Raw genomic sequence first — 22,229 nt, 5'->3', positions numbered from 1 at the left:
CCATGGTAAACAGAGAGAGAGCTATACCAGCCTTTTTTCCTCCGGAAATCTATAGCAATTAGAAGAGAGAGTCTTTGCTTGAGGAGTTTACAGTTTAGCTGGGGAAGGAGGGTTTGTATTCATGGAGAAGGCTTGGGAGATAACTTAATAGCAATCATAAAGAAATGAAGGCATAAGTACATATTAACCCAGGAATAATGCTGGATCTATGTACTGCAGAGGTATAGAAGAGGTACATAAACGCAGTCAAGTTGGATCAGTCATGGAAAGGCTTACATATGACACATTTGCAGGTGTGTTTTTATTTTATTTTATTTTATTTTTTTAGAGAGACTTGAAAAACTGAAGATTTTAATGAAACATTGCATAGCACAGATTCTCTCCCCAAATTGCACCCATGTATTCCTTTCAAAATGTGGAACTAAATGGCCAAAACTCTTAGGGAGATGAAGGTAAGTGGGAAGGCGGGGGTTAATTTAAAATCTGTCTGCTTTTCAAGGTGAGGGGCTCTTCTGGATGCCTGGGCTTGGTGATGCAAACAAGACCAATGGCAACCTCATTTTCTTACCCAGAATTCCTACTAAGGTTCACTAGAATTACTTATGAACTCAGAAATCAGGGCTGGGCATGCTGGGAATTCATATCACAGCGAATAATCTGGGATACGTCAGTAACTCTTTACTATCTATTTCCATCATGGCAAGTTTTCACCTGCTAAGAATGTGAGGTATCAGCTCTCCCACTCGCAAAAGCCCTAGTGGATTACCCAACGTTACGGTTATTCTTCCCTGAACCTCCTTGCTATTTAAATTATAGGAGAACCTAAAACAGTGCCCAGTGTAGGCAGCCTTCTACCACCGGCTAAAAACATTCCTGGCTAAGGCTCTTTCTTTCTTAAGAATGCACCTGCATTCAGTGGGAACTGGGAATGCAGGTGTGTTTTTAAGAAAGAAACAGCCTTAGCCAGGGAAAGACGCTAGGGGATGGCTATTGCAGACACGTGCCAAGACAGCCTTGGAGCCCGCACTGCGGCAGAGGCGGTGGTGGCTGAAGCGCGTTGCCTTCTAGGGAGGCGGGAGGCATCCCAGATCAGTGGTTGTCGGCACTTCTTTTCTAAAAAACATGATGGATTATGTCCATTAACGGGACATACTCCCAATGTCCAGTAGCTCTGATACCACTTCACTTCTCCCATTTATGAACGAGAATTGGAATCAGGTAAGTGAGAGTGATAAGAAGGGGCAAAAGCAAGGTAAAGCCACTGATGCCATAGGTTGATGCCCCTTGAGGCCTGAGCAGTAGGCTCAGGGTTGGTGAGGGCTGTGGGTTGGTGGCTGGTAGAACCACTGAGTCTGGGTACAGGAGGCTCCAACGGTAAGTCAGACTAATGCAGCAACTTCTCTTAGGGGAGAAGCTGCAGGGTGGACAGCTGAGAAAACCCCTTTCTATGGATTGGGCTGTGTCCCTGGCAAATTCATATGTTGAAGCCCCAACCCTCCATGTGACTATATTGGAAACAGAGTCTTTAAAGAGGTAATTAAGGTTAAGTGACATCATACAGATGAAGGGCTAATCTGATAGGACTTTCACCTTATAAGAAGAGGAAGAAATCTCTCAGTCTGTCTCCTACTTTCCCCTTTTCTTGCACCGCCTCCCTGCCATTTGAGGACACAGAGAGGAGACACCTCTCTATAAGCCCAGAAGAGAGCCCTCACCAGAAACCAAATTTGCCAGTGCTTGACCTTAGACTTTCAGCCTCCAGAACTGTGAGAAATAAATGTCTGTTATTTAAGCCACACCATCTGTGGTATTTTGTTACAGCAGCCATACCTGACTAATACAGCCCTGGAGAAGAGAACCAGGAGAGAGGTCAGTGGGAAAAGTAATTGCCGTGAATAGAAAAAAAAAAAAAGGCCTTTAAGGGCTACAAGCCATTTTAGGAGAGAGGGGCTGAAATTCACCTTTAGGGGGAGGATGAAGTATTGTGCTTTACAGGGAAACTACCTGATACTCTCTTTAGCAAACACAGCTACAAGGCAAGTGCTTACCCATTGTCCCTGGCCTTACATTACAGGACTCAAATACATATACTTTAGGTCTACAGTGTCTCATACAGTAGCCACTAACCACATGTGGCTATTTAAGTGCAAGTGAATTAAAATTATAAAATTAAAAATTGAGAGCTGGGCACAGTGGCTCATGCCTATAATCTCGGCCCTTTGGGAAGCCAGGTCAGGAGGATCACTTGAGCCCAGGAGTATGAAACCAGCCTGGGAAACACAGTGAAGCCTGGTATCTACAAAAAAATAAAGAATTAGCTGGGTGTATTGGTGCACGCCTGTAATCCCAGCTCCTCAGGTGACTGGGACAGGAGGATTGCTTGAGGCCAGGAGTTTGTAGACCAGTCTCGGCAACATAGTGAGACCCTATCTTGAAGAAAAAAAAAAATTAAAAATTCGGCTGGGCACGGTGGCTCATGCCTGTAATCCCAGCAGTTTGGGAGGCTGAGGTGGGTGGGTGGGTGGGTCACGATCACGCCACTGCACTCCAGCCTGGGCAACAGAGCAAAACTCCATCTCAAAAAAAAAAAAATTAAAAATTCAGTTTCTTTGTCACATCAGTTACATTTCATGTGCTCAATAGCCACATGTGATCTTATTAGCACAGATATAGAATGTCTTTACCATCCCGGGAAGCTCTGGGGGATGATGGTATTTTGGGCAGAAAGGCTAAGTCTTCTGTTTGGTAATGTAAACTATTATGCATGTTTTTGCCAAAGCTACGTTAATTTTTTTTTTTTTTTTTTTTAAACAGAGTCTTGCTCTGTTGCCCAGGCTGGAGTGCAGTGGCATGATCTTTGCTCACTGCAACCTCTACCTTCCAGGTTCAAGCAATTCTTGTGCCTCAGCCATCCAAGTAGCTGGGATTACAGGCATGAGCCACCATGCCTGGCTAATTTTTGTATTTCCAGTAGAGATGGGATTTTGCCATGCTGGCCAGGCTGATCTCAAACTCCTGGCCTCAAGTGATCCACCTGCCTAGGCCTCCCAAAGTGCTAGGATTACAAGTGTGAGCCACCGTGCCTGGCTTACGTTAAAAACTACAAATGACAGTTTTAATACAAATTTTTATGTGCATACAATCCACTACTTGCTTGCCAACCTTTGGTTAAGAAGATGCATTGAAAAGTCATGACTCACTTCAAAAGTGAAATGAGTCCAATGGACATTTTTAAAAAAATACAGGCCATGCTGTATTCATTTTTCCCTTTAGAATAAAAACTTCAAGAAGTTTCAATGGCCAATTAACTTCCATGGTTATAAAATGCCTTTACAAACAATACAGCAAAATATAGTTCTACTAAATTTGCTTCTATACAAAATTGGTTGGGGTTGTATGAAATTTGGGTGCATCTGTGGAAACATACTGTGAATGTCGTCTGTCCTGTGAGTTGATAGGGGAATAAAGGCCCCATTCTGGAGTCGCCTCGTAACATGACTCAACAGAACTCCTAAGGTGTCAGGTTGTGGACTGCTGGCGGTACACCGGACTAAGCGTGACGGAAATGTCCTGGTCGTTTGGGATGTGCTTTGAGGACTGGGCCAGACCGAGGCAGATACAGATGAACTCAGATGGAGCCCTGGACTCAGAAGTCCTTTGTTTCTGGTCATTTCCGTGGGCTAAGTCAACAGCGCACTCTCTGTTACTATCCCTCATACAGAGATGTGCCATTTCTGAAAACAGTGAAGCCATGCAAACTGTTTCTATAAGTTTTGTTATAGGAAGAGATAACGTGCTTGAAAAAAGTTTCAAATAGCCAGGCACAGTGGCTCATGCCTGTAATTCCAACACTTTGGGTCGAGTGGGGAGGATCGTTTGAGGCCAGTAGTTGGAGACCAGCCTGGCAACATAGTGAGACCCCATCTCTACAAAAATAAAAACAAAAAGTTAGTCGGGTGTGGTTGTGTGCACCCACAGTTCTAGCTACACATGTGGCTGAGGTGGGAAGATCTCTGGAACCATGAGGACAGCACCACACTCCAATCTGGGCAATGGAGAAAGACTCCATCTTTGAAAACAAAAAACAGTTTAAAATATATGCAACACAAAGGGGTTTTAGGGCAGTGGAACTACTTTGTATGATACTCTAATGGTGGACACAAGTTATTATTTATTTGTCCAAATCCATAGAAAGTCTAACACTAAGAATGAACCCCAAGGTAAACTATGAACTCAGGGTGATAATGATGTATGAGTATAGATTCATCAGTTATAAGAAATGTACCACTCTGGTGTTGAATTTGAGAGTCGAGGGGGGATAATTTGTCTTTGAGGACAGCAGGTATATGGGAAATCTCCACACCTTCTGTGCAATTTTGCTGTGAACTTAAAATGACTCTGAAAATAAGATCTAATAAATTTAGAAATATATGCAGTACTTAATTTTTAACACCCTGCAGAAATCTAAAATCATTTTGAAAGCAGAGGACATAATACGTGTAACTTGGCTTTCTTAAAAATTTCTCACATCTGCTTATAATAAGATTATAATGTATTCTGACAATAATTTTACACATACTAATTGAATGTGCAAGTGATGGAACTCTAAAGAATGTTCTGTCTCTCAGCTTGTCAATGAAGCAGGGACAGCCCTGGAGAAGAGAACCAGGAGTCATTTAGGAAAAGAAGAAAATAAAAATCATTGGCTGGGCACAGTGGCTCAGGCCTGTAATCCCAGCACTTTGGGAGGCCAAGGCGGGTGGATCACGAGGTCAGGAGTTCAAGACCAGACTGGCCAACATGGTGAAACCCCATCTCTACGAAATACAAAAAATTAGCTGGGTGTGGTGGGAGGCGCCTGTAATCCCAGCTACTCGGGAGTCTGAGGCAGGAGAATTGCTTGAACCTGGGAGGTAGAAGTTGCAGTGAGCTGAGATCGTGCCATCGCACTCCAGCCCGGACAACAAGAGCAAAACTCTGTCTCAAAAAAAAAAAAAAAAAAAAAAAGTCTCAAGCTATACTAAGCAAAGACACCTACTTATGTTCATTCAACCAGTTTCCTAAACTCCTCTGGCCTGAATCCTGTTTAACAGCGATTGATAGTCACACTTACTTGTTCATAGGTCAAGAGTCAACGAAAAGAAAACTTAAAACACTGGACCCTTTGCTCAAGAAAATGCTGCATTTCAGGGTCTACAGGGTGCTTCCTTGGTTTTGGCATTGCAGGGAGAACTACAGGCTGGGTGACCCCTTTTCAGGATAGAAGGGCTATCTGGCTGTGACCTTAACCCTTTCATTCATCCCTATCAATAAATGCTTTCATAATCTTTCTTTGGCATAATACAGAGTTGAAACCTCATTTTTCCTGTAGGTCTTCATTCTTTTTAAGTCAGGGAGCTTGTTAAAAGCTTGGATTCATAGGCTGTAGTCCAAACTAAGGACTCATACCTCTGGGAGTGAGGCCAGGAACCTCCGGATGAAAAGGGCACCTCTGGTGTGTCTGAAGCGGCTGTTGCCCTGGGCTCACGGTTGTGCAGCGGGCGTTCAGTCCACAGAGGGCCAGGGGCCAGGGCAGCAGCACCCAGGGCCTCCCTCCTGGAGGGGCTCCATGCTGTAACCTGTCCTGAAGCTTAGCTCCTCTCTGCTTTTTCTTCTCTATGAAGATGTTCTTTGCAAGGAGCTTTCATTTGTTTAAGACACTGGGAGCTGAGAGTATGGGAAGAAGTGAAAGTGATAAGGGTCCTACTCCTTCCAGGCTGGCTTCCAGGCTGGGTTGGCAGCAGCCTTTCTATTCAGGTATTCTGGTAGAGCACTGGAAAGCCAAAGGCATATGGGCCAGGATAGCTGCCCAGTGGGTGGGGATTAAAGGGCCATAGCACGGGCCACCCGTCCAGATCTGTACTATTAAGTCAACACACAGTGCATCAGAATAAAGAGCCAGAGTAGGCCGGCTGCGGTGGCTCACTCCTGTAATCCCAGCACTTTGGGAGGCTGAGGCAGGCGAATCACTTGAGGTCAGGAGTTCGAGACCAGCCTGGCCAACATGGTGAAACCTCATCTCTACTAAAAAATACAAAAATGCCGGGCGCGGTGGCTCACGCCTGTAATCCCAGCACTTTGGGAGGCCGAGGCGGGTGGATCACGAGGTCAGGAGATCGAGACCATCTTGGCTAACACGGTGAAACCCCGTCTCTACTAAAAATACAAAAAATTAGCCGGGCGTGGTGGCAGGCGCCTGTAGTCCCAGCTACTTGGAGGCTGAGGCAGGAGAATGGCGTGAATCCAGGAGGCGGAGCTTGCAGACTCCAGCCTGGGTGACAAAGCGAGACTCCGTCTCAAAAATTAGCTGGGCATGGTGGCAGGCGCCTGTAATCCCAGCTACTTGGGAGGATGCTGAAGCAGGAGAACAGCTTGAACCCAGGAGGTGGAGGTTGCAGTCAGCTGAGATTGTACCACTGCACTCCAGCCTGGGCAAAAGAGCAACAGTCAATCTCACACACACACACAAAAAAAGCCAGATTAGATCCCCAGTCAGCAAGCCAGACTTTAAACTTGAACAACTTCACATCTTTAGAAACAGATTTTGTGAATCAGGAGGAGCAATCAACCACCGAAGCATAGGAAAAAAAGCCTGATGTCATCACACGTTTGAATGATAAAAATCAGTTCCTGGCCAGGTGTGGTGGCTCACACCTGTAATCCCAGAACTTTGGGAGGCCGAGGTGAGTGGATCACAAGGTCAGGGGTTTGAGACCTGGCCAATATGGTGAAACCCCGTCTCTACTAAAAAAAATTCAAGAATTAGATATACTGAGTTAAATAAAAGTTAAATTCACCTGTTTGGTTTTTTACTTTCAAAATGTGAATTCCAGAAAAATCTTAATTACCTATGTGGCTGTCATATGTGGTTTGCATTCTATTTCATTTAGGTACTGCATATCTTAGATGGAGCCATGGCCAGCCCAGAATCTGGGAGGGGCTGGGAACTAATTTTTTTTTTTTTTGGGAGACAGAGTCTTGCTCTGTTGCCCAGGCTGGAGTGCAGTGGCGTGATCTTGGATCACTGCAACCTCTGCCTCCTGGGTTCACGCCATTCTCCTGCCTCAGCCTCCCGAGTAGCTGGGACTACAGAGGCCCGCCACCACGCCCGGCTAATTTTTTTGTATTTTTAGTAGAGACGGGGTTTCACCATATTGGCCAGGCTGGTTTCAAACTCCTGACCTTGAGATCCACCCACCTTGGTCTCCCAAAGTGCTGGGATTACAGGTGTGAGCCACCGCGCCTGGCCAGGAACTAATTTTTATCATTCAAACGTGTGATGACATCAGGCTTTTTTTTCTAAGCTTCGGTGGTTGATTGCCCCTCCTGATTGATAAAATCTGTTTCTAAAGATGTGAAGCTGTTCAGGTTTAAAGTCTGGCTTGCTGACCGGGGATCTAATCTGGCTCTTTTTTTTTTTTTTTTTTTGGAGATGGACTGTTACTCTTTCGCCCAGGCTGGAGTGCAGTGGCGCGATCTCGGCTCACTGCAACCTCCGCCTCCTGGGTTCAAGCTATTCTCCTGCCTCAGCCTCCCAAGTAGCTGGAACTACAGGTGCCCACCACCATGCCTGGCTAATTTTTGTATTTTTTAGTAGAGATGAGGTTTCACCATGTTGGCCAGGCTGGTCTCGATCTCCTGACCTCGTGATCCACCCACTTCGGCCTCCCAAAGTGCTGGGATGACAGGCGTGAGCCACTGCACCCAGCATAAAGTGATTGTTAAACAAAGAAAGTGAAGAAGGAAAACCTCAATCAGAATTTCCTCTTCCCCCTCCCCCCTGCCAGGTAAGCTGGTCAGCAAAGCCAAGCACGCCTTCCACCAGTGTTCCGGGAAGAACGCGGAGCTGACGTTCCTCACTGCGCCATCTGAGGGACTTGCCCCACTCGGGCGCTCCACCTCTCACTCACAGGCCAGACCATCCTGTGAACTCCTCCTGCCAAGTCACCTGCTTTGCCTGTTTTCCCTGCTGTTCTCCTTTCTGGCCAGCTCAGCTTTATCCCTTCCCTAGACTTAAAACTCTCTTCTCTGAACTCTGCTGCCATCCCCTTTGCACCTTCATTTTGCCACCAATACCACTGTCCTAACTTTTTCTTCTGCCTCTTACCTTCATGCTGTGCTTCCCAAACTTGAGTCATCAAAAGAATTTCCTGGCCGGTGATGAAACATTACGGATTTCTAGGCCCCACCCCCAGAGGTTGGTAGGACTGGAGCGTGGAGATGGGAACATGTGATAGAACTTCTGGAGAGTCTGAGGACCAGGCCAGCTTGGGGGACGGTCCTAAGGAGAGCCTGGGATTCATGACAGCAAGTTTGAATGCAGATTGCTCTGTCTGTCTTCCTTTCACAGTGGGACCAGTAGACAAAGGTCCCGGCTGTTTTGCTGTCATTGTGTTGTCACCTTTTGGAAGTTCACCCTATCACTGTTGCTCACCTGAGTGGGCCTGTAGCTGCGGCCAAACCGTGTTAACTCTGAGCACAGACCGTGGGCTGCTCTGCTCTGTGCCTCTAGGAGCCCCTGCCTTTTATGATCACCTGTCACAATCCTCCCCTTCCTCCGGAACCCCGTGAATGCCACTTCTTCCCTGGGGCTTTCCTTACCCCACATACAATACTTCTTTCTTCTTTCTTCTCCCACGTCTCTCTATGTGGCTCTTAGTTAATTCCACCCTGCTTTATATCAGTGTGTGTGTGTCTCCCCACAAGACTGTCCTTCAAGGGAAGGCTCCCTTTCCAATCTCCTTTGCACCCTCCAGCAGGCAGTGCTGAGACTTGCCCGAGAGGCTCATCAATCAACATTGCTTGACTCAGACTGAAAGACAAGACAGCTGCCTCCCGCACCCTTCATCTTTGCCCAGGCAAGCTCTGAGATTCATGACTCCAAATGCAGCAAAGGCTCTCGGAAGAAAAATGAGTGAATGAATTGAAAATCGAATGGGTAAACAGGCTGCACCACATCACACAAGTTCCATAAGCCTTTAAAATGGCAGCACACCTGCTCAAGATAATTACTGATATAGAGCTGCGTACCTAAGTAATGGAACTGTGTTATACGACAGACAGAGTTCTTATTTACTCTGTGGAATTTTGTCCTTCATTTGATTACAAGCTGGCACAGAATTTGGAAACGTTACCAAACATTGTCCATCTTCAACATTCCCTTCCTGTCTCTCCTTCCTTATTTCCTTCTACACATGTGGAGGTGGGGTGGAGGAAGGAGAAAGAACATTAAGAGATTAAACAAACAAACAAACAAAAAACCTAGCCTAGTTTTTTTTTTTTTTTTTTTGAGACGGAGTCTCGCTCTGTCGCCCAGGCTGGAGTGCAGTGGCGCGATCTCGGCTCACTGCAAACTCCGTCTTCCAGGTTCACACCATTCTACTGCCTCAGCCTCCCCAGCAGCTGGGACTACAGGCGCCCACCGCCATGCCTGGCTAATTTCTGCATTTTTAGTAGAGGCGGGGTTTCACCGTGTTAGCCAGGATGGTCTCAATCTCCTGACCTTGTGATCCGCCCGCTTCAACCTCCCACAGTGCTGGGATTACAGGCATGAGCCACCGCGCCCGGCCCTAAGCTAGATTTTGCAGTCTGTTTCATCATCTATGTGACTCTGTGTGAAAAAACTCATACATGTTTTTCCTATCCACATGTGACCCTGGCTGTTTAACCCCAAGAGCCAGACATGATGAAGGTGCCCGCGTGTTCCACACCTGGACTTCCAGGGCTTGTCTGAGTGTTCATTTACAATTCTTTTAATAAACAAGGCAATGTAAACCGACAGCAGTCACCCTCTCAGCTCCTCAAAGGCAGAAAGAGCTCCCATCTACCTGTCATCTGGGTGAACAGTAATTAACAGGCTCTGTGCTAGGCATTTTACATCATCTCATGATGAGGAAAGTAAAACTGGTAGTAGAAATAGTAGACTCTTTCCTTGTTGACGAGAAATGTCAAAGATTGTATAACATCTTGGTTCTTTTTTTTTTTTTTTTTTTTTTTTTGAGACGGAGTCTCACTCTGTCGCCCAGGCTGGAGTACAGTGGCCAGATCTCAGCTCACTGCAAGCTCCGCCTCCCAGGTTTACACCATTCTCCTGCCTCAGCCTCCCGAGTAGCTGGGACTACAGGCGCCTGCCACCTCGCCCGGCTAGTTTTTTGTATTTTTTTATTTTTTTATTTTATTTTTTTTTTTTGAGGCGGAGTCTCGCTCTGTGGCCCAGGCTGGAGTGCAGTGGTCGGATCTCAGCTCACTGCAAGCTCCGCCTCCCGGGTTCACGCCATTCTCCTGCCTCAGCCTCCCGAGTAGCTGGGACTACAGGCGCCCGCCACCTCGCCCGGCTAGTTTTTTGTATTTTTTAGTAGAGACGGGGTTTCACCGTGTTAGCCAGGATGGTCTCGATCTCCTGACCTCATGATCCGCCCATCTCGGCCTCCCAAAGTGCTGGGATTACAGGCTTGAGCCACCGCGCCCGGTTCTTGCAGACAACCTCATGGCCAGACTTCAGTTTCTGGGGAGTAAGACCTTTTGGGCACCTAGGATGCTGCAGGACAACTGCTCTCCAGCTTCCAGGTCCCCCAGTGCTCCTTCTTCCCCATAGGTTTCCAGCTGTGTCCTCTAGCTACGTCACCTCCATGCCTTACAAGACTGCACTCACCTTTAAGCCGAGCTCCAGCTCCCTCAGCGAGCGCTGCATCTCTCTGGTGAGGATATTCATCCGGCCACACTCCTGGAAGGCAACTACAATGTAAGGGGTGCGCTCCTCCACTTTGGCCATCAGTTCTGGGATGTTAAACTCGTCTGTCACCCGCTCCAATATTTCTTCCAGAAGTGCCTTGACCTGCCCCACAGAAGGAAACACAGCGTTAAGAAGGGGCTCTATTCTCCAGAAGGAATTCATTTTCCTGCAGTGTGGGACCAGAGATGCCAATCATCCATCATCTGCTGCCCCTCCCCCCACGACCTGGCCAAACGCTTGCCTGCTTGTCCAGGTCAACTAGTTCAGGGCTGAGGACTGACTGATCACAGCAGGACCTCTTCATAGGCTGGCCAAGTTGCTGGGACTTGCATGGCTGGCGTAATAAGATGAACACAGATACCTCTCTAAGAATTTGGAGTTGAAAAACTCAGAGGCTAACCCAGTTGGCTGTGGGAATTGAACTAGAAAGCCATAAGACAGACTTGGGCCAAAAGCTGGCCCCCGTGGGCCATGTGAAGCTGAAGTGATGAGCTGCAATGACAAATCTATCTATATCCAGATACGGTATATCCATATACAGTTATAAATAATATCTATCATCTATCTATCAATCATCTATCCATCTATCTAATCTGTCAATCATCTATGTATCTATGTATCTATCTATCTATCTATCTATCTATCTATCTATTCTATCTATCTATCTATCTATCTACCTACCTACGTATCTATCTATCTGGCCATCCACTCAGTTCTGAGTTTCTATGAGGCAACACTGCAGTTTCTATCCTCGAGTTCTGGAAGAAACACCCTCATCTATCATGTAAACCTCCTGTTGTACCCCACAATTCTTTTCCCCACACAAACTGTCAGCTAATTAGATGAGGGGAGCTGGGACAACTAGGGTCTCTCTGGAAAATTGGAACTGAGGCTCAGAGATTCTGAGTTAATTTGGGGCACTTGGAGGTTGAGTCTGCCATTGTGGAATAAATGAGTAAGCCCAGGAGGTCTGTCAGCAGAGAAAGAAAGATGAAACCATTGCAGACATAATAGACCACACAGCCAGCAGGTTGGGACAGAGGGAAAGAGGGGAGGGAGAGAGTGAGCGAGCGAGCACCAGCCCCTTTCTGGAGTCCTGAGAGCTGAGCTCTAGGTGCCTGTGGAGGATATCTGTTGTTTTTGTCTGTTCATTATCTCTCTTCCCTTCTAGGAACAATTCCCTATCTCCTTTGTGAAACTACGTCTTCCTCATTGTTTGATGTTTATGTTTAGTCACTGGGCCCAGTTCCCCCTGAACCAAGTTAGGCCAATCAGATTATGTTTCCCAGGAGCACAACAAATTGAATCTCAAGCCTGGAATCCAAGGAACCACTGGCAGGATGGAGGTGCCTGGAAAGGACGGTCTACCCTTCTTTTACCTGGGACTCTTAGAGCCATCGTGATTTTTATCTGTTCTTAGCTTGACTCCCTTGATAGAATGAGCTATTTCTTGCCTAGTTAAGCAATGTTGGTGTCTATTGCTTGCAACCAAGGAGGCCTGACAGAGTTAATAGTTCTGCCATGCATTACCCATGTGAACGTAAGCAAGTTGCTTAGGCCTCAATTTTCTCCAACTGTAAATAAACACTTCCAAGAGTGCCTTTTTTTCTACTTGTCCCCTTTCCCAACTCCCAGAGTTGATGTGAAGATCAAATCAAATGAGCTGATGAGTGTGGCCATCTCCGAAAGCTATAAAGAACTGTGTAAGTGTAAAGGATGATAAATATTCACCTTGCCTTGTATTGTTAACATACAATGCCATCTCCAGGAAAAAAAAAGAAAGTAAAAACCAATCACTCTGTCACGAATGGGTCTTTGGTGCTGTCATAGCAAAAACTGGAATCGGATTTTAATAGTACCTGAGAGCGGCTGCTGGGGTAGAAGACAAACGGCTAAAATTATATATATATATTTTTTCTCTGGAGCAGAGTTTGAAAAAACGGCTCTATATCAGTGAGCTTCCATTTGGACATGCTTCACAAAAAGATGAAAAGATCATCTGGAGGTATTGTTCCAAAATACACAGGATGTGGGGACACAGAGTTCTTTTCATCTCTGATCAGACTGTCAAGCGTGTGGGGGCCTCAGGAGGGAGAGGGCTGATAGGGAAGGGCCCAGGTCCGCAGATGTATGCAGGGCCCTCTTTTGCTCAAGGAACCCAGAGACTCTCAGATAGGAAGAGTGGGTTCCAAGGGATGGGGTCCACTTTATTTCCACAGACCAACACTTCTGCTTTCTTCCTTTTCGGAAAAGTAATAAATGCTTATCAGAAAAATCTAAACATTTCTGATACACATGATATGAGAAGCATAGTCCTCCCACAGTCTTAACTCTTCCCCCAGTGGGAGAAAAACACTGTTCGACTATTAGTTTTTTGGTGTATATTCCTGCAGATGCCCTTGAGAGTACATAACTCTATTCCTCTATCATCCATCCATCCATCCATCAACTACCTATCCATCAGCCATCTACCCATCACCCATCCATCCATTCATCCATCTATCAATTATCTATCCATCATCACCCATCTATCCATCATCCATCCATTCATCCATCCATCAATTATCTATCCATCATCACCCATCTATCCATCATCCATCCATTCATCCATCCATCAATTATCTATCCATCATCACCCATCTGTCCATCACCCATCCACCCATCCATCCACCCATCTATTCATCCATCCATCCATGTGTCTATCATGCCAGCCTCTCTTCTCTCTCCTTCTCTTTAGCTATATACTAAAAATCCCCAGCTTCCCTTCATATAGATGTAAACATGGGAGCAGAATTAAGTCAAGAGTTCATGAGTGTATGGGAGTGTGCAACCTCTTGGTCATTTACTTCTTAACAACAAAATACTCTCTGGGCTTTGACTCTTTGTCCCTCATCTTGAGCTGGACTGCTCTGTGGACAGGAAGCAACATAGCTCATAGGAACATGTGAGCTATGTGAGAAATACCACCATGGCCAAATACTGGGATACTGCACAATCAGATGTGCACCCAGTAACTTGCCCACTTGTCCCATGCAGCACTGTGCATGGCAAGGAATCACAGTTTATATCATTTCGAAATACACACACGAGCACATACACACACCCCATTTCTTGGGTTAGCTTGGGGAGGGGATAAGGAAATGATAAGCATTAGAACCTTCTTTGAACCTTGACTGAAGAGTACTAAGTCTATTACTTATACAGTCTCAGCCTTTTTCAGTTTTAGATCTAGCAACATGATTCATTCACTCTTTATTTTCAAATTAAACATCAAATAGTGGAATGGACTGAGGAGGGTCATATGGGGCAGCTTCTCAAAGTATGCTCACCTCATCAAAATCACTAGGTTGCCAGTGCAACCTAACCCCAGGCCTCGGAGTCAGAATTTCAATCTCTCTGACACCTTCTTAAGCATATTAAAATTTGAGATATACTATTTTGATGACATGACTCCGTATCTTTATATAAAAGTCCAACTCTTTTAGTATCAGTTTGCTTTCCTAAAATCGGTCTCTAGAGCCTAAAAGTTGGATAATCTTCCCAAGGATGTTTACTTGTAAACCTAATGGTATCTCTAAATTAAAGAACCTAAGTAGGACCGGGTGCAGTGGCTCGCGCCTATAATCCTAGCACTTTGGGAGGTCAAGGTGAGAGGATTTCTTGAGCCCAGGAGTTCAAGACCAGCCTAGGCAACACAGTGAGACCCTGTCTCTACAAAAAGTTAAAAAATTAGCAGGGCGTGGTGGTACACACCTGCAGTCCTAGCTACTCAGGAGGCTGAGATGGAAGGATTGCCTGAGGTTAGGAGTTGGAGGCTGTAGTGAGCTGTGATTATGCCACTGAACTCTCCAGCCTGGGTGATGGAGTGAAATCTTACTCAGAAAAATTTAAATTTAAAAAAAAAAAAAAAAATCCAGGCAGTGCCATGAGGTGGATGTGAGCTGGTACAAATACGTCTTTAGGAAGTTGGTTAGCTTGTCTCAGAAAAAATTTCATGGAGAAATCTCCCTTTGGTGTCCTTTTTTTTTTTTTTTGAGATGGAGTTTTGCTCTGTCGCCAGGCTGGAGTGCAGTGGCGCGGTCTTGGCTCACTGCAACCTCCGCCTCCCAGGTTCAAGTGATTCTCCTGCCTCAGCCTCCTCCCAAGTAGCTGGGATTACATGTGCCCACCACCATGCCCAGTTAATTTTTGTATTTTTAGTAGAGATGGGGTTTCACCATGTTGGCCAGGCTGGTCTTGAACTCGTGACCTCATAATCTTCCCGCCTCGGCCTCCCAAAGTGCTGGGATTACAGGCGTGAGGACCATTCTTTATCCTCAGCTACCCCCATACCAGGATCAGAGCCCCCATGTTGCCTTGGGTTGTCCTGAAACCCACACCTCACCCTGGTCTGCCTTTCTACTCCATAATTCCCTTCCACCTTCCTAAAATTTTAGGAGGTCCTGTGCTTAGTAGCAGGTAACTGTGTGTTAAGAGACTCTCTGACTACAAGCCATTCACACAAAGAGAAGGCATTTGCATTGTGAAGGAGCGTGTTCTTCCCCACCAGCATCTGCTTGGTGAACTGAGGTAGGGGTGCTTAGGGGCAGCCCCTTCCCCATCCTTGCTTGGTTTGCCAGGGAATCAGGAAGTCGCATTCAAATTTCCCAAGCCACCACTGTTCAGCCCTGCCCTTTCTTCACTTTGGCAGAGAAGCTGAATAAAAGTGGACTTTGGGTGGACTGGCAAAGCAAACTGCCGAACCCAATGGCAGGAACTTCCTATGATTTAACTGATGGCCAGCACGGTGATGACGGGGGAGGGGAGAGGCTCTTGGTGGTGTCAGGCAAGCATCTCCAGGCTGCAGGTGGTTGCTGCCTTGTGTGTTGTCTATGCTGTGTACTGCCAAAATGACCAGCAGGGGAAAGATGTGCATCTCTGATCCTCAGGCTCCCCCAGAACGACCTCAGGCAGCCCCCACCACACACACCTTTTCTTCTCTTGTGGCCCCCACTCCTTCTCCGGCCTGGCTGTCCCGAGGCTGCAGCTCCAGCACAGTGCGGAAGAGCTTTTCTGAGGTTTGGGTCAGGAAGCCAATCTCTGCGTTTGGGTGGAGGCCATAGAGGTAGGGGGATTCTGGGGGCAGCTCAGCATCGATGTACTGAAAATCAAGGGCAAGCTCGATTAAAAAGCAACCAACACATACCTCCCATCTCCCACACCGGCTTGTCCGCTGCAGGGAGTCCATGGGCTGGTGTCCTCCCTCCAGGGACACTGCTCGCCATCCCTGGTTGACTTCAGCACCCTCTCCACCTATTAGTGCACCTTGACATCATCTGTTTTTGTCGGCTGGACCTGTTTCCCAGAACTTCCACATTCATTCTATCGTTCTTTCTTTTCTGGGATGCTTAGATGACTTTATCTATCTCCAGTCCCGCTGCCTCCCACTACTCCCTGATGACTCTTGTTCCTGCAGACCAGAGGAGGACTTCTCCTAGTCTTTCAAAAATACACATCCCTCTCTCCCTAGTGATTTTACTTAAGCTCTTCTAGGATTCCAGACCTTTCCTTCTTCTTTTTCTCTCCCCTCCATCTAAATCAGACATGACAAACCTGAACACATACATGGGATGGCACATGCAAAATAAGCTAGTGAATTGGGCTTAGGACGAGGGAGGTGAGATTGGCTGCGAACCGGAGAGTTTGCGCCCCTGGTGAAAGGTATTCAAATAAAACAAATTTTCAAACTGTGCGTCACCCAAGCAACTCCTTTCTGTGGTCAGTGCTACTGGTCAGAGTCTGCCATGCCTAATGCCTAAAAATCCTCCCCAGCGGCTAAGGCTCAGTTTTTTTATTTATTTGTTCGTTTGTTTGTTTTGGAGCCAGGCTCTCACTCTGTTGAAAAAACTAGAGTACAGCAGCACTATCACAGATCACTGAAGCCTCCACCTCCCAGGCCCAAGTGCTTTCCACCTCAGTCTCCCAAGCAGCTGGCACTACAGGTACATGCCGCCATGCTCAGCTGATTTTTTTATTTCTATTTTTTGTAGAGACGAGGTCTCACTATGTTGCCCACTGGTCTCTAACTTGTCAGCTCAAATGATTCTCCAGCCTTGACCTACCAAAGTTCTGGGATTACAGGCGGGCGCCACCGTGCCTGGCTCTGAATGCGTTGAGTGCCTCTTCATGACTCTTTTCATGATGGTGGGAAAATATCGCTCAAGTTCTGTCCCTGATATGATTTTGATGATTCCTTGGTGTTGTTAACACCTAGTGTAATACATTGCTCATGTATTCCTCAAAGGCCGATTTGTATGTTCATTTTTGTATTTTCTCCAGCGTTCTGTGCAGGTCTGGAATCTATGTGGATGCCCTAGAACCATCTATTAACTGACACATTAAAGAGAAGTATAAAGAAAGAGAGTGTACCTCCGTCATTTGGAAATGTGCAAATCAATTGCACTCTTGCTGAATAAAGAGAACCAGACTTTGCCTGTTACTTGCTCCAGCCGCCTGTCGAATTATCCCACGGACACTAGGGGACGCTGTTGCACAATTTTCCTGGGTAAAGCCTTCTTGCCTTTGGTGAAGTAGTTAAAAACCATTTCCTCTTATTTTCCTTAAAGAGCTTTATTGTTTTAAATCTCTTCTTATAGGTCCAATTTTTCTGGATCAAATGACTTTTACAATTTACCCTTAAGTTTTATGAATTAAAAAAAATTTTTTTAACTTACAGTTAATATTCCTATGATCAATATTTCCCTTATGTTTTATATTCAAGAGTTTTTCTAGGCATGTTCAAAAGCCTACCAATAAAAACTGTTAAAAAATATCTTTCGGAATGTTTTCCATGGTAGGTGAAATAGGCAAAGATGAATACTTTAAACACAGCTGTGGTAACAGTAACATAAAAGACCGAAGTAATAGTAAGAAAACCTCCAAGAGGCTGGGCGCGGTGGTTCACGCCTGTAATCTCAGCGTTTTGGGAGGCCGAGGCAGGTGGATCACCTGAGGTCAGGAGTTCAAGACCAGGCTGGCCAACATGACGAAACCCCATCTCCACTAAAAAACACAAAAATTAGCCGGGTGTGGTGGTGGGCGCCTGTAATCCCAGCTACTCAGGAGGCTGAGGCAGGGAGAATAGCTTGAACCCGGGAGGTGGAGGTTGCAGTGAGCTAAGATCGCGCCACTGCACTCCAGCCTGGGTGACAGAGCAAGACTCGGTCCCAAAAAAGAAAAAAAAAGAAAACCTTCATGAGAATGCTGACTGTGGCATACGCATGTGGTATGTGCCTGTGCCCACAGCCACCAACAGGGAGTGGGAGGGGTGAGTGATCTGAGTGATCTTGGCACAAGATCATTCTCCTCCAGGGATATTTAGAATCACCGACAGAAACTTTACCAAAAGTTGGCTAAGGTCTTGCCTGAAATTGTGCTCCATGACAAATGGCTTTGTGAACATTCCAAGTGAAAACCACCAAATAACTGTCCCAGATGTTATTTGTAGAAAATAGCAACACAGAGAACGACTGAAGCAAACATCAAGAATGGAAAGCTCTCCAAAGGCTCCATTTGATTATTAATTTGAGGCTAGAAATCCTGTATCTCTCAACTTAAACAGGGCAGGCTTGGGGCATAGGACCAGATTTGGCATGAGCTCAGCTGTCTAAGCCCCTCTGTCCCAGCCCCTGCTGGCAGCCATGGTGGTGGCCCGGCAGAAGCTTCCCTGGTGGTTCAGGTCCGCGTGGGAGGAACACCCAGGTCCCTGTGAGCACCCTCACGCCATCAGAAGCACAGAGCAGAGCCTCACCTGATGATAACCATTGTAGTCCATGTTGCCTGGGAGTGGGAACCCTGGGGCCAAAGGCAGTTCTCCTTCTAACATTTCCGGTCGAATGAATTCCTCCAGGTAGGTTCTGCAGAGTCTTCTGTCCCAGTCATCTGTGATGTGGCCTCCATACATGATCTCTCCAAACAGGTAGCGTAAATCATCATAGGGGACCTGAGTGACGGGGGAAAGAAAGACAGGAAGGAAGGAAGATCTCCACATAGGCGTTGGGGCTGGCCTGCCATCTGGGCAGCACAGAAAGTCACAAGAGGGGATGCTTCTTGAAATTGGGAGTGATGTCTTATCTATCTTCATACCCCCAGTGCCCAGCAGGGTTAGGGGTGTTTGGGGAGTTCATTAAAAGCTTGAAGAAGGCTGGGTGCAGTGGCTCACGCCTGTCATCCCAGCACTTTGGGAGGCCGAGGCGGGCGGATCACCTGAGGTTGGGAGTTCAAGACCAGCCTGACCAACATGGAGAAACCCTGTCTTTACTAAAAATACAAAATTAGCCGGGCGTGGTGGCGCATGCCTGTAATCTCAGATACTCGGGAGGCTGAGGCAGGAGAATCGCTTGAACCCGGGAAGCAGAGTGGTTAGCTGAGGTCACGCCATTGCACTGCAGCCTGGGCAACAAGAGCGAAACCCCTTCTCAAAAAAAAAGAGAGAGAAAAAAAAGCTTGAATCATTACATCAAAGAGTGAAGAGAGGAAAGATGCCAGCCTCGCGCCCCACATATAGATACGCCTTCCCTCTTTCATGATCATTAACTGTGAAAATGAAGTCAGGCTCCACCTAGAAGCAATTTAAATAGGTGAATGTCAAAAGGAGAAGTGAGGACCAGAGTACTTTTCCAATTTTCTGCATTTAATGGCAAGATTAATTGTCCCCTTTGGAAGTTCAAAGTGAATAAACAAAGCCCACAAGTTCATTGGTGTGAAACTTAGGGAGGGAGGTCACTGGAGGAAAGCCAGCAATGAAAGAATACTGTTGAGAGGCGTGGGCTTCCCAGGCCCACGGGCTGGAGACAGAAGGATTTCTCAGGGCATCTGGGCCTGGTTCATTTTCCACACAAGGAAGAGGTGGTGGCCCTGCTGACTCAGTGTTTGCTTCCTGAACTAGAATAACCTTGATGAGGTGAATAGTCCCTTAACTGGAAGAGCAGTGACTGTTAGCATCAGTTTGGGAACCTACGTTAGGCGAATGTGAAGTCTCTTCCTGCCGATCCACAGCCTACCTGCCACGCTGTGAGGACACAGGTGTGGTCTGCTGGGGCCCGGGACACTCTCTCATGGGACTGACTCACTGTGTGAGTCTCTAGTTAGACGTCCTGAGCATCCATGGCTCTCACCTCACAGTTCTACTATCCTCAGCCTTTGGGCTAGTCCTGGGGTTGGCACTGCCTCATCCCAGCTGTGAGGCGCGCAGCCCTTCAGCGTGCACATGCCCCTTCTGTGGGATGGCACTGCATCACCCTCGGGAGAGGTGGCCCTCCTTAACGTGCATACGAATTACCAGAGCATCTCATTAAAATGCGCTGATTCAGTACGTTTGGGCGGAACCGAAGATTCTGCATTTCTAACTAGCTCCCAGGTACTGCCAATGATGTTGATCCATGGGCTCTGATTTGTACTATCAAGGCTTCAAATAATCTAGCTGTCAGGTAATGGGGAGTGAGAGTTGGAACCTGACCATGGGTTACACTCTTAAATTGTGGTCCCCGAAGCAGCAGCATCTGCATCACCGGGGAGCTTGTTAGAAATGTGCATTCTCAAGCCCCATCCCAGACCCCTCTGATTCACCCCTCAAAATCAAATAATTTTAACCCTCTCCCAACCTGGCTAGTTCCTGAACGTCCACGGCCTTTACCTTTGCGTTGGCCTCCAGGAAGTTGTAGAGGACGTTCACAGAGATAGTGAGGTCTCCGGTGTTAAAGGGGTACGAGCGATTCCATCCCTGGGGCCCAAATTTCCGTCTTTCTGCCACCACCGCATGAAAGTAACAAAGAGCAAAGAGGATGCTCTTAAACTCCGTCTCCCGAGAACACATCTCCAGAGTGTCCTGAAATGACAGCATCGCTCTGAATGTTCACACATAGCTTCTCTTATACGGGGCTGGCTAGGGCGGGGTTACAATCAGGGTTCGTGTTGGAAAACGTTACCATATATTCTGGTTTGGGTTTGAGTTACAGTGAGACGACAGCCTGGGGGGAACGTGTGGAGGGGTCAGGCTTTAGTTGAGCATTGAATTAAGGTTTAGATTCAGGTTATAATGGGCTTTGGTTTAGGGTTCAAGTTTGTGCATATGAACGTGCTAATAAGGTGGACTCCTGTAGCTGATGGGGATCAGGGCGACATGCAACGAGAATGTTGTGTACCGGGGTGTGGGGTGTGGGTGCACATCCCATGGCGGCATCTCCAATATCTTCCCTTCCTACCACGCTTTTCTTGCCTGTTGCGGAACCTTAGCAGGTGTAATCACTGCCTTGGAGTTAAGCTTGGAAAAAGAGCACAGAGGGGACTGAATGCGTTTTGCTTCTCGAATCTTTGTGGAAACATCCCCGGCCCAGAGTTGGGCTGCTGGACTCCTGCACTATGAGAGTGTCACGCAGTCAGTAAAATCTTCTGAGACTCTGACTGCCACGTGGTCTTCATCTTCCTTTAGGCTTCAACCAGGCCCCAAAGGTTTATGCTGGTTTAGCTGGCACAGTCATCCTGTTGAATGGCCCATCTGACACATGTGAGCTGGCAGGGCTTCTGGGAAACCTGAGACGCACTGGTACTATTACAAGACGACAACCAAGAAGAAAACCTCCGCAGCAGCTGCTGGAACCTTCTCCTTGGATTCCCCCAAAGCGTGGTGTGGCAGATGGACTTTTAAGGTGATCCCATGGCCCCCACCCTGCTACGATTCATGCCTTTGGGTACTCCCCTGCCCAGGGAGGTGGAACTCCCAAAAGAGAACCAACAAGAAATAGTGCCTTCTTGAGAAGATGAAAGAAGCCTGAGCCGCATACTTTGACAGTGCAACTTCATATACAAAGTTGGCCACCATGGGCTTGGACCTGGCTTTAAATAAATATGCTACAACATAAGCCTTGGAATTCCCAGTCATGGAAATGTAGCGGTCTGCATTTGAACACCGTGCCTTCGTATTCTGGGTCTCCCTGGAGCAGTGTTCTCAAACTTGACTGTGTATAAGAATCTCCTGGAGGGTTCATTAAAACAGATTCCTGGGCCCCAGCCCAGAGTTTCAGATCGGGGCCTAAAAATCTGCATTTCTGGCCGGGCACGATGGCTCATGCCTATAATCCCAGCACTTTGGGAGGCTGAGGTGGGCGGATCACGAGGTCAGGAGACGGAGACCATCCTGGCTAACGCGGTCTTCATCTTACTTTAGGCTTGCAGTGAGCCGAGATTGCGCCACTGTACTCCAGCCTGGGCTACAGAGCGAGATTCTGTCTCAAAAAAAAAAAAAAAATCTGCATTTCTAACAAGTTTCCAGGTGCTGCTGCTGCTGCTGGTCCAGGGGCCATATTTGAAGGGGTCTCACATGCAGTTACATTTCAAATCCATATCCCCACCACTTGACACCTGGATTCTTTGAACGCTTGATACTCAAGATTCATGGAGATGTCAAGTGATATCATCTGAT

General features: G+C 46.9%; 1 protein-coding gene across 2 annotated transcripts in view; it reads right to left on the bottom strand.

Moving 5' to 3' along the window:
* The window catches only part of DNAH9 (dynein axonemal heavy chain 9), a 381,289-nt gene that overhangs the window by 16,918 nt on the left and 342,142 nt on the right, over positions 1-22,229 (bottom strand). For both annotated transcript variants that reach the window (XM_003912358.5, XM_021928176.2), the window contains 4 exons: positions 20,445-20,636; positions 18,561-18,752; positions 15,741-15,911; positions 10,691-10,873 (listed from right to left, as the gene is read on the bottom strand). In XM_003912358.5, coding sequence (XP_003912407.4) covers positions 10,691-10,873; positions 15,741-15,911; positions 18,561-18,752; positions 20,445-20,636 — 738 coding nt within the window. The remainder of the gene's footprint in view (positions 1-10,690; positions 10,874-15,740; positions 15,912-18,560; positions 18,753-20,444; positions 20,637-22,229) is intronic.

The sequence above is a fragment of the Papio anubis genome, chromosome 17 (assembly GCF_008728515.1).
Source record: "Papio anubis isolate 15944 chromosome 17, Panubis1.0, whole genome shotgun sequence".
Lineage (NCBI taxonomy): Eukaryota > Metazoa > Chordata > Mammalia > Primates > Cercopithecidae > Papio > Papio anubis.
This window is presented reverse-complemented; position numbering and strand designations above follow the sequence as displayed.